The sequence below is a fragment of the Argopecten irradians genome, chromosome 1, assembly GCF_041381155.1.
Source record: "Argopecten irradians isolate NY chromosome 1, Ai_NY, whole genome shotgun sequence".
Taxonomy (NCBI): Eukaryota; Metazoa; Mollusca; class Bivalvia; order Pectinida; family Pectinidae; genus Argopecten; species Argopecten irradians.
Genome location: NC_091134.1, coordinates 52,213,214 through 52,229,499, shown reverse-complemented (window position 1 = coordinate 52,229,499; position 16,286 = coordinate 52,213,214). Strand labels below are relative to the sequence as shown.

Genomic DNA, 16,286 nt, shown 5'->3' with positions numbered 1-16,286 from the left:
CATTTGTATCTCCTTGGCTACAGATAATTGCAGAGTGAGACTGAACTCCAATCAGTCAATATTTTTATGTAGAGACATAGAACACAGAGGAAACATAGGGTCTATATACATGTAGATGGATACCAAATTTATTAGGATACTATGGATAATTATTGGATATAAGCTTACTAGTTTTATGTAGTAATGTTCAACTTCAACAGCTAAAACTATGAGATAGTCCAGAGGTGGATATATAATGTCAGCTACATGTGGAGTAGCTATCAGCATGAAGAGACATTGGAAAATACTGTTTTAGCTCCCGCATTGTATCTCCATGGAATAATCTACCACCCGAAGTCGTTAACTCACCAAATATCAAAAGTTTTGAGGCATGTCTCGACAGTTACTAGAAAAATGAAAATATACTGTATGACTATTGATCCCCCCACTGGGAAAGATGCTAAAGAAGGAGTTGATTATAGAGGCCATAGCCTGTGTTCAGAAATCATCCTAAGGTATCCTAAGGTATGAATGCACTACATGAAAAGGATCCTTTGCAGACCACCATCAATTCTTTTAATCAAATAACTCTTATTGCCAGGTATTATGCCATATTTATACCCATTTAATACGGATATCTTTATTTTAATTACAGATATCTTCAATTTATTTTAAATAAATATGTCTTTGAATTTAGAAATGTAACAATTCTATATTTTACAGATATCTGTAATATATTACAGATATTTATATAATACTATACTTATAGCAATAAATATAGATATCTGTATTTTATATGAAGATATTTAAGAGTATATATTGTTAATTCAGATATCTGAATTTGTGAACTGAAGAAATAAAGATAAATGGGTTTAAAATCAGAAAATGGATTGAATTCTTCCGCCCATTCATATATGAATATGAATCTATTTGTGGACATGCAAGTACCCTTTCCAAACTTGTTTTATTTCCTATAACTGGAAGATGTCACTTATTCATTTAAGGATTATATATGACCACATGTTGTGGTTGATCATAACTTATAACTATGGCTTAAATTATACCTTACAGGTTTCATTTAAATCATATAACACCCAGTCACATTCCCAGCTCCTCCATATCTATTTAGTGTTCCATAAACAATTAATTTACAACACTCCACATGTGGTTACATGTATGTTATAAGTTTAGGCCTACAAGTCCAAATAACAATAACAAGTGTATGTACAGTAAAACATTTCATAACGAACACTCTTACAATTAAGTTCAATAACACACAGTAATTTTCAGTCCCTGTCAATATTCCTATACAATATCTGTAACATGTGTTTACATATAATGGGTTTGGGTTTCATTTGTTTAACCTATTAACAGTCAGGGTCATGTTAGGACGTGCCAGGTTTGTTGGTGGAGAAAAGCAGGAGTACCCAGAGAAAAGCCACTGACTAGCGGCCTGTACCTGGCATTACCTGGATTCGAACTCGTGACCCAGTAGTGGAGGGCTTGTGGTATTAAGTCAGAGACATCTTAACCACTCGGCCACCGCCATGTGCATATAACAAACTACTGAAAGTATATTTGTATAACAAGGTTGTTTTGTTGTTCTCCAGAGGTTGATTATAACCATGTTTTTTCTGTATTTTCCAGTATTAAAAGGTATATATAAATAAGCGATCACTGACGACTGATATGTATCAATTAGACTCCCCAAACTTAATATTTCAGAACCTCATAAGATGATTAGACATGATTTTGGACTACCCTACCTATAGAAGTTTCCCTCACATCTGGTAGAGGACACTCTTTTCAGACTCTCCAAGGATTTTTAGGTTATATTTGATTGGCCTAGGACTTATAATACAGTATTATTTTTCCAACTTTAACGCATATACTACCAAAGAACCAATATATCACACAAACAATATATAGGTTGAATATTAAAAAGTAATAAAATCATAAAACCCCTTTGGGCCGAGACAGGATAACAAACCAAGGAGTAAAATTCAAACAAACAAAAAGTATAAAAATCTTATCCCGAGGGTCGAGATCTCCTGTCTCACCTAAAGAGAGTGAACGATTCTTTTTCTGTTACCCTATAATGTGAGTATTTGCAAAGATCTTTACTGCTTATTGTATTGTACCTTGGCGAGATTACCTTGTACCATGTTTAGTTGGAGGAAGCTGAATTATCCAGAGAAAATCAATAAACCAATGATCAATACTTTGGTAGCTTGCCTATTAGGGTTCAAACTTGAAACCCAGAGGTGAAGGAGTAGTTGTAATGTTGGAACACCTTAACCACTCTGCCTCAAAATGTTTAAATGTAAAAGTAATCTATTTACTAGAGGACACATCTGATGTACTGTGTTTTTGTGTGCATTTGATAACTATAGCCAAACTTACCTATAATATAGATCTTTACACTTTATACACAGACCAAATTGTGTTATAAACATCCATATTAGACACTTAAAAGTCGTTTAAAAATTATAAGCAGGTGGTCTTTATACAGAGATGGTGCTAAGGCAGAATTTACAATAATCAACATCTATATATCAAATATTGAAAGAAATGCTGATGGTAAACTGTTTTATTGTTTCAAATTATATTGGAATGATTTCCATGTACAGAATGTACATACACATGTGTTAGCTACAATTTGTACTCCATTCTCTGGTGAGGATTTCATTATACCTGGGTTCCAATGTATCTTGATGCAAGAAAAGTAGGAAGTCATTAGGAATAAAAGAACTACATATATTTTGATTTTAATAATGAATTCTGACTCCACATCATTGGTTAGGATGTTTTTGGTGAGTGTGAAAAAGAAAACAGATACTTTGTTGCTTGGTGTGGTTTGATTAACATGTTTAATAGCTAGGATCGAAGAAATCTGGAGTACCTAGAGAAAAACAAAAAACCCCAGCATTAATACAGGAAAACTGCCACAAATGGGATTCAAACTCTGTGACCTTCAGTGTCTTGTTGTATTTTGTCATATCTTAACCATGCACCCAGTCACATGCACTGCAGCTCCAATAGAATGTCTTGTAGTTTGTTGTTTTTTTCTCTCTAAAGAATAAACAGGAGTACCGGGTTATAAGTATTTAAATCACATAATACCACAGCTATTTATTACTAAATACCTAATTTTAATGTCTTTTTTTACATGTATACCAGTACTTGGCTTGATGGGAAACTATACATACTGTACATATCAAATGAAAACACTTGGACAAGAAAAGTAAACATTTTTGATTTTCCATATGTTATTAAGTAGGTTGTACCCTGTATGCTAAATTACCTTAAAAGAAATAAGAATCCTTGATTTTAATACTTTTTCTTTTTATTTACTTATCAATTTGGCGATTGATGTTCTATTGAATAGTGAAATCTCAAAGTCACTTAGGTTACTAAAAAGTCTGATGAACTGGTATATGTTTTAGTGACAGTTATTTTACAATATCCAAGAATGGTAGGGCCACTTTTTCGAACTGGACACACATAGGTGTATTAAAAGGTTGTTGCGATGACAAGGGAATCCAGATAGCCTTAAACTTGTGTCTTTTCCATTTATCTTATGCTATGTGCTGTCACATCCAAAACAAACTTTCAAACTTGGCATTCAGTGGTGTCTTTTGATAACTTTTCCTGGAAAGAGAAAATCAAATACTGGTAAACCATTGATCAGTAAAAGCATAAATATTTCAAGCTGTACACTTTACTGTAATATTAATGGAAGCAAATATCTACAAAATAGACAAACTTGAAGAAAACTATAGCTGATCTTGATCAAGCAAGTGATCTTATTATGACAATTTAAAATAATTCTGACTTAGTCATAAAAAACCTAAACCAGACATTTTAATCACTTAACTTTCCTCAGAGACTCGGATCATATCAAATGCTTGTTAAGAAAATAATATGCAATGGAAAAAAAATGAAGATTTGCTGACACCTTTCAAGAGACAATATATACATGCACATCTATATAGGCATTCATGTACATTCAGAATCTCCTCCATTATGCAGTATTCATAAGGTAATGTCTCCTCTTAGTTTTTGATGACTGCATATATACATGGTGCATCTTTGACATCCCATATTTTGAAGTGATAAGTAATGGCCTTTCCATATGTCAATCTTTATAGGCCTGCAAAACACAAATACCATCAACATTATTTGAAACATAATTGTGCCTATAGGTAAGTTACATTTTGTGATGATCCAGATATCAAAACAGTATTGGACTTGAAGATTGAATAAAAAATAATGGGAACTTATAAATGTTCCATACATGCACGCAATAATACATACAATGCAGTATATATATATATATGTACATGTATATATTTTTGGCAGAATGACAAACCCCTGTGCATATATGTTTTGTTCAGGTATTGTGTTGCATGTATCTTACTCTTAGGAATACATTACGCAGTATTATAAATGTAATTGAATAAAATGAAGATATTCACATACAATATTATATAACAATATATACTGTACAGCATAATTGTATCTCTGTCATTCGCTTATAATTCATTTACATAATATATATTTATCAAAACAAGAAGATATTCTTATCTTGTGCATTAATGCAATACAGATATACCATGGATTTAACATTTACATAATCATTTTGAAGTGGTAGTTCTACTGGGTACTTTCTGTGTGCCATACTGTTATTCCTCTGTTAAAGTGCATATGGATCACCGGATCACACCAAGGAATATACGATTCTCATTTCTATGCCGTCTTTGTGATTGTGAAATTAATTCTTTCCTTCTGAAAAAAAAATCAAACATCAACATGCAATATCAATTATGTCTTTTCAATCATTTTTCGTTGATACGTAGATAAATTACAAGCACTATTAACTAGTAATAGTATTAACATATCTGTATATAGTGTACACGAACTGCATATTTAAAACAGAACTCTTAACAAAATAATTATACTTCATTCTTCAGGTTTTAAATTTATTCAAACAAAGAACCGCAATATATTCACCTGTTTTCGCGTGGTCTTCGGAAATACATGTCCCATCTCTAGCTTATCACAAACGCCTTCAGATTTGTATTTCTGGTTCAGTACATTTTACAGACGCTTTGTTGTGCTAGAACACATCAAACAAAAACGTACTGCGTTCCTTCGTGTTGATTTCATGCCATTTCATGGGCGCAGCCATTTTGGAATATGACGTACACACCACGTGAACATACCACGTGCCCCTCCATGCATGCACTCGAGGTGATATATTTCCGAAGGTTCACGGAAATTACTCCGAGATGTCGCGATTGAGTAATTTCCGTGAATCGTCGGAAATATATTTCCGAAGTTTACCGGAAATTTCTCCGAGGGGATCCGATTGAGGTTGCATTGTGTAACGTTTATTTATATACACACTTCAGCCAATCACAATGCGTGTTACATAGACACTTCACCTGTACCATGTGCGATGTAATCTACTACAGTGAGTCGATACACTAGTACTGTAACACAATCGTGCAATCTTAAAATAGAACGGCAGTAATACATAAATGGTCTATGTACAAGTTACACATAGACAATAAATGTGAAATTTGGTTCAGACAAAAAGATTTTTAACATTTCAGATAACTTGCTAGTTTTATGGTTTTATTTATATGCTGAGTCTACTCTCTTGTAAAGTAGAATTTAGAAATGCTAAGACAATGGTATCTATATTGCTATATGTAAAAAAATCCTTATATTTTAAAAGTAATTGAAAAGCTATCTCACAAGCCCTGACAAACAAATGGGCCGGCATATGGATGCAAGAATTATAATCAGTGGATCTAGAGGACTAATATAAACAAATATTTCTACAAAGTTAAACAATGAAAAAGTATTGCATCATAATTTTATTTAATGATTACAGTTTGAAAGGAACATTTAATAAATTAATACTGTTTAAATGTTCTGTTCATGATCTTATAGGTCCATATTGGAAAAGTTTACTTTCAAGAGCACTCATATCAACATTCTTCAGTCTTCATATGATCATATGCTAATTGTATGTATATGTATACATACACTTGTATACAGGTCCAAGGGATGAACTTTCTGTATTCATGTCACTATGCATGCATGGTGCCTGAAAAAAAGAACCAACAATTTTTTATATCTGTTGAATATGACAAAAATTGAAATGATCAATTTCAAAATATATAAAATGAATAAATGTAGGTTCATTCTACAGGGTTTTTTTTATTTTAGAGAAAACATTTTATAAGTTGTGAATGTGTCACTGATGCATTTGATAGAATCAAATATTGATTCAAAAAAGATACAAAATTCATTATCTATAGTTCCAACAAAAATTCAGAATAATTTTAAATGATACATGGCTGCAGTACATTTCAACTCTGTAAAGTTTGTCATATACACATGAACCAGGTACAGTTGTAATAAATATACAAACACTATTTATTATTATGACCAGAAATAATACTGTATGTGTCCTCCAAATATATCTAAAGAACAAGCTAAAACCTACATGTACATATGTATATGTGTATATCAGAACATATACAATACAATTTTACCAATTAACCTACAATGTAAATCCTATATACGATGTATGTGTATAACACTACCAGAACATGTACAGAACAAAAATTTACAAATTAAAAATCTATAAATATATACATCAGAACTGTATGAATTGACCGGTAGCATAATATTATAGATTAATTGAAACAAATCTTAGCTTGATAATGCACTAGCGGTTACATTCTAACTGTACATGCATTACAACGGTACATTTTATAAATATACAGGGCATTCATTACCCCTAAAGAGGCCCCACGAAAGAACCGCTATTTACCCCAGGGTTACGTTTTACGCGATTGGGGAACAGGTATGAAACATGTGACCATATGTGACCACTCATTTATGAAAAAATACTGCTAGGGACTATTTACATAATGATCAAAATACGAAGACTCACTCACTATCAGCTGAGCAGGGTAGTACCGGGTAGTAGGCCTAGGTACGTACAGTAGCGGTCCGGAGCCGCGTGCTCGTTTGAACTGTTCTCTTCACTATAACAAGTTGTATTAACACTCTCCATGCGTCGTAATGTTTACCGAGTCAGTTGTTGGGATTGTCGCTGCTCCATTGCCTTTCCTTTCGCATTTTAGGTGAGTCAGTTGGTTGTTTTGGCGGAAACCTTTTGGTTCAAAACTACGGTAGCCATGTTTTGTTTACTACGGAGAGTGGTGGATGTTGCGCATGCGTTTAAGATTGACCTGCACTCATAGCCGGTCGGGAGGACTTTTAGGATTCCCATATATAGATATCATTATTTTCTTCGCATGTACAGCGATTTTGACGGAAAGTTTTATTTTTCTAATTCATAAGAAATTATACCGGATCAAGACGTATATGAGAAGGATAAGTCACACTGGGTTTTGGGGAAGTCCAAGGCAGGCGCTTTTGTGTTTGTGCACTGACCGTGACGTTGGGCGACGACTGATTTTCCTTCGATGTCCGCCGGCGCAGCCTTTGATGTAGCTTGCGGGTGCGAGGGTTACCGTCTTACATTCTGAAGCGGTGCTGTCATTTCATGAGCTGTCGAGGTTTTTTAACGGAAATTAAGACATATCCCCTAGACATTCCGTCTTTAAAACAAGTTATAAACGTCGTGAAATTTAATAAACTTTACAATGGTGTTTCGTTTGACTCGATACCACAAGTATTTGTTGAGAAAAACGGTTTTATTCCCGGTTCATAGGCGTCTCGCGTGGTGTTTAGTAATGTAAAGAGACAGACACGAATCCTTCTCACTTATAAAATCCTTGTACCGGATATATTAATACCATTTTTACCGTAGTATAAATAATTTTTTGGAAGTGAAGTGTAGTATTACTGTCAGTAAGTTAACTTTTGCGACTCTTCCCATTTAAAAATTAAAAGCCGTTTTAAGAAAGGTACACGGTGACATTGTAGAGTACGAAATCAAAGATTCATAAGTTTCTTCTATCCTTGAGAAAATGAAGCATTTTGAAACAAAATGTTTGAACTCCTCCCCCCACCTTCCCCCCCCCTCAAAAAAAAATCGAGAGAAACAAAGAAATGCACTGTAGATAAATATAATAAATTCATATATTCAACTAAATAAGTAACGTTACGTAATTTGAGATTTAGTTGATTAAAAATGAAAAACAGGGAACAAAATCAGAAAAGGCCTCAATATTTTAGTGAACCTATCAGAATATAGTCATATACATGTAGTTAGTGGAAGATAGGATGGAATGAGTGCTCGAGTCAGCTAACTCAGCTTGTCCTCTTTCGACCCGTCAATGGAGAATTTCCAAAAGGATACAATGTGCATTGTGACGTCATATTTGTTCATATTTGTATGACGTCATGTCAATTTTACACGACGTTTGAAAAAAAAATGGCACGTCGATAAATCTTCTGAGAACCACAGCAGCAGGAGATTGCATCTTCCAACATATATAACCATGAGAAACTCTACGCAGATATAAGATGACCCGTTTTGCGTTACTGGTGTCATTGCTTCTCGTCTTCATCGGGTGAGTTCATTTTCATGCACACTATTTCACGGTGTCTTTGATGATTATTTACTGTACCTTGCGACCAATGATCTATCTTTTATCGCCATCGAATGCTTATTTTTATGACTTGTAAACAAACGAATTTTAACAATTTCACTATTGTTGAAATCTGCATGATTAAACATCAGATTATAAATTATTTTTACAGAGAAGCATGTGGAGAAATATGTCGATTACATATGTTGGAGGATGCCGCTGAAGGAACGACGACGGGAGAGAAATTGTTTTATTTCCTGTTCTTCCCGTACACGACTCCGGATGTTGTCGATCCCAACTTATGTGATACACCACCGTCAAACCATTGGATGTCGCTGGATAATCTATCAATATGTATGTATCAGATGTAAGGATGGTCGCACTAAGCAGCAGCAACCTGGCTTGCGACCAAATTCTCGCCAAGTAGCCATCGCATTGACGTCGCGCACAATGTTGGGACACTTTTATGTAACGCCATTGAATGTAAAAGACGTCATTATTTTATAACGTGACGAACGCAATTGACTTCATTTCCGACATTCGACAAACCTGCAAGACAAAGAAAAAATGCAATTTTTCGAATACTTGTTTGAATTTTCAGTAGAAATTTTGCACAAAAATTACGTATTTTTTTATTCTGAATAGAAAACATAATTCCTAATATAAAGTCATTTTTCAACGTTGTGAATTTGGTTGACAAAGCAGTCAATCTAAAAATTTCATTTTGTGTCATTTCTGCAAGACAAAGGTTTTGTTCGATAAAAAAAAGTAGAACGACGTCGTAGTCTATATTTTCTGACATGTTATTAAAATAGAAGAAAAACGTATTTTTGTATTAACAATTCATGTCTCTATGTCATGAATTAGTACCGTTTTGTACTGTGTGTATTTGTGGTTTTTCACATTTTTCTCTTTTCTCTTTGGATCTGTCGATCGGCAAGTCTACAAACAAAGTCCACTATTTTGAAGTATGACGTCACCATTCATTATATCGAAATGACGTCATGATAGTGCGTTTTCGGGGAATCTCTGTGTCAAATTTCCCCGCTATGTGGTGTTCATTATGACCACAGTGACACTTTGACTGATAGGGGCCTACCGCATACAGATGCGTGTTACATCTGTCGCGCCAAAAAACGTCATTTTCTCAACAAAAACGCATCAATAGAAGAAAAATATTGCAGACATTTTGATAAAAATCCTCCCGTAATTGAATAAATATATCCTTTCTGTTTTTCAATTTAAAAATGGTATTGCGCTTATATTATTTTACTGTTCAACGCTTTTTCCAATGAAATTCCGTCGTGACGTAAAAGTGACCGAACATTGTGCGTTTGTTTGTTTGTTTGATTAATTAACGTCCTATTAACAGCTATGGTCATGTAAGGACGGCCTGCCATGTATGCGATGTGTTGCATGTATGTTGTGCGAGGTGCGTGTTTTGGGAGACTGAGGTATATTCATGTTGTGTCTTCTTGTATAGTGGGACTGTTGCCCTTTTTATAGTGCTATATCACTGAAGCATGCCGCCGAGGACACACCCCACCCGGTCACATTATACTGACAACGGGTGAACCAGTCGTCCCACTCCCTGTATGCTGAGCGCCAAGCGGGAGCAGAAACTACCACTTTTATAGACTTTGGTGTGTCTCGGCCAGGGGACAGAACCCAGAGCCTTCCTCACAGGGGCGAACGCTCAACTCAAGGCCAGAAGTGAGGTGGTGCCAAGGGAGGCATTAGGAAAGATAAAGTCAGTTAGTAAGAAGAGAAAAGATAAGATCCTAAATTAAGTCGTCTTTTACGATCACTGTGCGTTATGTCATTATACATGTGTATTTGTACTGTATGGTTACACTCGAATTTCATAAATAACGTCTTATTCTGATTGAAGACGCTTCCATACAGGTTTCCTCAAAATATTGCTTGAAAACTCGTTTATAATCTTACACATACAGTCGTGTGCCAAAAGTCTTCGTAATTTTTAATTTTCCCTATATACTCTATGTATTTTCACTTTTTTTCTTCTTAGATTTTTCCTGATCTTATCTACATGTGTAGGCGCGGATTTTAATCAAATTTGGCATACTTGTAAACAATTATCTACACTTTCAACTAAAAATATTAACATAGGCCTAATTTTCCTTTATGCACTTTTTGAGAAAACCGTATTTCATTACCACGCAAAAATTTTTCGATGTCATTTTGGTAAGAACAAAGAAGGAAATAACGTCATAAGTTTTAGTGGTGCACAAAAAAAATATGTTTTGAAAACAAAATATCGGAAAATTATACAAATATTATGAGCTGAAAGTGAAGATAATTTTCTACAAGTATGCCAAAATTGATTAAAATCCGCCAATAGATGAGATCAGGAAAAATAAAAGAAAAAATGTAAAAATACATAGAATATATAATGAAAATTAAAAATTACGAAGACTTTTGGCACTTTACTGTACATATGCGATGGCGAGAATTGGTCGCTCACCAGTAATGTTCGCGCCAAACGTTTTCAGCTGCATAGTTACTTTTTCTTCTTCATTTCTGTACGTGCTCAATGGCAGTGGCTGATTTGTGGCGTCTTTATATGACCTAGTTGTCGAAAGGACGTTAAATCTGATCAGTCAACCAATTTTTCATCCCGAGTTGGAATGATTTTGTCATTTCTATTGAAAAATGAAGCAATCCAAACTTTTGTCAAGTAGACTACCTGAAATATGTATGAAGCTGTCCGGCAAGTCTGCAATATAAGATATAATCATGACGAGTACTTTTGCATTACTGATGTATTGCACAAACTGCAACATTATTTTAAATACACATTTCTATATTACCCATATTTGGCATCACTCTTGCTGTTACACATTAACAAAAGCCATTAACGATCTTTTAATGATTTGGTTTTGATAGCTAGCTTCACCCCTGATATCGACTCGAGCTGGATTGTCCCATGGCTTTGCTGCAACATGACCGTTGTATTGATTGCATTCACCAATGTCAGGATGGCAAGAGACTTACGTAAGTCCAGAATAGAATTGAAAATGTGTTTTCTTAGAAATACTCATAACAAAATTACTGTGCCTTACCGAATGGTTTACAAAGTTGATCAGATCCAGGAATCAATACCCACGAGTTACGTGTTTTCAAAGGCAAATCATGCGGTTTCAACCGGCGCTAAACGTATCATTACCCGTTCAGGGATCTGCATGTAAAACGTCTATGGTGTCTGTAATACCTATTCAAGTAATGAAGATAAAGGTGGTCTAGAAGCGCTTATTTAACCGAAAATCAGGTAAATCAGGTAAAGATTTTATCTATATTCATTTTCATTACAGCTCAACATCGTGTGATAGCACGTGGCAATGTGTGTGCGCACCAAACTCGAAGGAAGTTCAAATGTAGAAATGAAGACGAAAAACGCGACAAGCTAAGGTTTTTGAAAGTTCAGAGAAACAAATCTGACATTCGTCACAAATTGTCGCATCTGCATCAAACAAACCACAGTTCTGGAAGTTTTGGGAAGCTTGAAGTAAATGGCCAAGCAGCGTTTAGACACCAAACGGCATTCTTGAGACTCAGGCGGAGATATTCTGTCGATAAAGTACCGAGACATATCATCATGGACCTGTTAGATGCCGGGACATTGCGACAAAAGCAACATGGCTTGATAGATGGAAGAGAAAACAGCTTCAGGGACGTGAGACAGGAAACGATCGAAACTTTGTTAAAGCGAAAATACGACGATGAACGAATTTTTATGTCACCGGAAGTGGTAGACGGAAACGCTGGAGGCGGTGGTGGTGGTGACTTTGTGGAAGGGGCGAACGTACACAATATTGGCCGTCCGTGTGCTAGTTCTAGCTTTATATCTGCTTTTGATGTGGAAGCCACAGCGCCAGTTCAGATTGATAACAATGAGGAAGACTTCGTTATAGAAAACAATGGAAACTTGTCACGAGATAGTTCTACTTTGAGAAGAAATCTAGAGCATGAGGATGAAACAAACGAAAGCTCCATCACACACCAAGATAACGGAAGTAACCGTACACACCCGAGCTTCGAATGGTTTCCAAACTATTTCGCGAATACTCCAGACAATACCATGGTGACATCATATGACGTTGGCACGGACCTGAGTACGATGTATGATGTTCCCGGTGACGAAAGCAGTTTGATGACGACAATGATGGACAGCTTTGCTAGTGTTTCAGATAATCTACAGAAGACCTCCACGTGGTACGGAAGTGACGACATGGTATGTTTTACCGCCTCATAAGCAGTTCTGTATTATAAGCATTTTCTGATAGCTGATCCTCTTACTGTGTATTGTACAATCTATTTGGAAACAAAGTGTACGGAATATAGATTGTAACCGATTATCATGTCTCTGTGCCCATCATTTTGGCAAGGGAATTGTATAGATATCGTAGATTAGGTCGAGATAGGAGTTATATTATTTTCTTCTGTTCCGTGTCATCTGTTACAGTCGAGTCCCTGGTATTTGACTACTGCTACTAATAACAGTTTTCTACACTTCCAGGAAGCGTCCCTGTTCCAGTGGCTGTCCGCTGCCATGGTCACCAGAGGACTGGTGAAGAAAGTCTGGACGTTTGTGTTTGGCCAGCCCGATCCCAATCCAGTAAATTCGCCTACCCGTGACTCCCCTCCGATGAATGAATCGGCAACCACACCGCCATTCCGACCTAGGTCTCAGCAGTATTATTCCGACTTCCAGTCGGAATTCCTTCGACAGGAAATGATAGATTAATATGCCCAGCTACGTTTTTCTAGAGAATAATAAAAAATTGCAGTGTCGCGTTGTCAATAGTTGTATTTGTATAATATATCTTGGTTTGCCGTCTTTCATCTACATAAAAAAAACATCTCCCGATTAAACTTACAAAGTTTTCTGCTTTCACTTAAGGCGTACCAACTATAAAACACATGTTATCGATATTCTTTTCATTCCATTGCCCTACATGAAAAAAAATGCCATGTCTCATTCTGACAGAAAAGTGTCAAGGCACTTTTACTTAAATAATATTTGACAGACATGTATTACTACTAAAAAAAAAAACAGTAATGGAAAGCCGCTCCCGGCAAATGAAACAACGACGACAAATCGAATTAGATTCTAATCTATTTTTATTAAATGCTTAAAAATCGGAACTTATCGCTGAATAGTGCACACCAAAAGGTAACCAGTAGGCTAACAAACAGATAATTAAAATCTTAAAACATAAATGTTTGAAATTCTAAGTTTGAATCTTATCAAAGCATACTCAAAGCGTTCTGTGTTATATATTTGCGATTCATGACAAACGAAACCCACGAACCGCCGCTCTATTGCGACAAACGATAACGTTGGAAACCCACTAACCGCCGCTCTATCGCGACAAACGATAACGTTGGAAACCCACGAACCGTCACTCTATGGCGACAAGCGATAATTTCGGAAACCCACGAACTGCCGCTCTATCGCGACAGACGATAACGTCGGAAACCCACGAACCACCACTCTATCGCGACAGACGATAACGTCGGAAATCCCACGAACCACAACTCCATCACGACAAACGATCGCGACAAACGATAACGTCGGAAACACACGAACCACCGCTCTATTACGACAAACGATAATGTCGGAAACCCACGAACCGCCGCTCTATCGTGACAAACGATAACGTCGGAAACACACGAACCGCCGCTTTATCGCGACAAACGATAACGTCGGAAACCCACGAACCGCCGCTCTATTGCGACAAACGATAACGTCGGAAACCCACGAACCGCCGCTCTATTGCGACAAACGATAACTTCGGAAACCCACGAACCGCCGCTCTATCGTGACAAACGATAACGTCGGAAACCCATGAACCGCCGCTCTATTGCGACAAACGATAACGTCGGAAACCCACGAACCGCCGGTCTATAACGTCGGAAACCCACAAACCACCGCTCTATAACGTCGGAAACCCACAAACCACCGCTCTATTTCGACAAACGAACTATTAATTACATTTGCAGAAGCCCACCACTACTAGCTCCGCCTTTGTATTGTACAGATTATTTGCCCTTGCAATATCTCATATGTCGTATTCTGTGAGCATTACGTCATATTTATACATAAAATATTACGTCATTTTCGTTCAGAAACTAATGGGGTTACGATCAAAATGATAAATTTCGCTGTCAATGCTGCATTCCGATTGGTCAAAAAGCAAGTGAAAATATCAATTGTGAAAATATCAAAATTGATATTTTCACTGGAATGAAGTATATCGCTTTTATGTTCAGGGTAAAACCTATTATTTCACTGCGAAAAATGTTATAAATAGAGGATTTTCCTTGTTTCTTGGTGAATACCAGTTATATTTCATCGAGTGAAGTGGAAACTGATATTTTTCACGAGTGCGAAGCACGGAACGATATTTATCTCTGATGAAAAGAAGAAAGAGCCGTAACCCAATCCGAATCAACCACGTATATACACCTACATATGTATACTTTAATTATTGTGCGCTAGGCGCATCGAAAATTTTACCACGGCTATTTATAAACATAGATACCTATATATGGAAGTGAGTCACTATTACGTATTTGTAATACACGTATGTAGAACATATTTTGATTCTGACCATAATGAGAATTATTGCTGAACTGCGGGAATTACAAAATGCACATTGGAGATTGTTTAAATATTGTCTATATAAAATTTTGAAAGGTAATCAGATAAAAATGAATTTCCATGAACGATGACCATACATAATATATTGGGAAAATGGTACAGGGAGTTCCTTTTGGAAAAACCAAACTAGGATATAACGATAAATGAATGAAGTTCTTCAGAGGATACGTTAGCCTTGTTTTCATTAAGCAGAAATCAAATTTGTAGGGTATCACGCGGACATACAGGTATGTTGATTATAGATAAGTTTTGTAGTATGGGAAGTCATGATTTCACTGACTCAATTTTCATATCTGTTTTGATCCTAATATGATCACCATTTACTACTATAAACTCGATGACATTAGGATTGAGAACTAAAACACATTTTGTGTTTATCAATGTAATTATACGATAGAGTGGAATTTATAGATGGACCTTTACCCTTTTCAAATTGACATCGAGTCCCAAAGGAAAATACGCGAGTAATACATATTATCACACTTTTGTCTTTGATAATGAACGTTTTGCCCATGCGATACTAGTGCTGTCAGTGCCGTCATATCAGCGCCCGGGCTGATATCACATTATGACGTCATAATTTGATATCAGCCCAGGCTGATATCATTTATCAGCCCGGGCTGATATCAGTTATCGGCCCGGGCTGATATCACGTCATCCGGAGTTTTCAGTCCGGATTTTAGAGTTGCCGCTTCGATTCAGTTCCCTACAGATGATAAGTTGAATAACGGATACAATTTTCAATTTCAAAATAGCTATCGGATAAACGTATTGAGAAAGATATCCGGAATCAGAAATAGTCTGTTTCATGATGATTTTACTGGAGATAAATGTCTTAACTAAGATCAGGTTGAAATGAGCTTTGTCCACAGTGTCGAAAACAAAGCATCGCAATTCACATAATTATAACACAAAAAGAATGTATTCGGTATAAATAAAATCAACGACATGCGTTTTTCAACAAGAAGAGAAACAGAAATAAATTAGACAGTTTAATACATGTACGTGTAGTTTTCCCGTCGAATTCATAATTCCTATTT

General features: G+C 36.0%; 1 protein-coding gene and 1 long non-coding RNA gene across 2 annotated transcripts; one reads left to right on the top strand and one right to left on the bottom strand.

Moving 5' to 3' along the window:
• Window positions 1-2,097: 2,097 nt before the first annotated feature.
• On the bottom strand, window positions 2,098-4,642 carry LOC138332673 (uncharacterized). Its single transcript, XR_011209844.1, has 3 exons — window positions 4,613-4,642; window positions 3,987-4,132; window positions 2,098-3,630 (listed from the first exon to the last, which is right to left on the bottom strand). It is a non-coding gene; the product is annotated as an uncharacterized lncRNA (long non-coding RNA).
• Window positions 4,643-8,360: 3,718 nt separating this feature from the next.
• LOC138332663 (uncharacterized) lies at window positions 8,361-13,377 on the top strand. Its single transcript, XM_069280660.1, has 5 exons — window positions 8,361-8,543; window positions 8,734-8,915; window positions 11,469-11,576; window positions 11,894-12,813; window positions 13,099-13,377. Exons 1-5 carry the CDS (start codon window positions 8,497-8,499, stop codon window positions 13,324-13,326), a joined length of 1,485 nt encoding a protein of 494 aa, XP_069136761.1. The 5' UTR covers window positions 8,361-8,496; the 3' UTR covers window positions 13,327-13,377.
• Window positions 13,378-16,286: the final 2,909 nt, after the last annotated feature.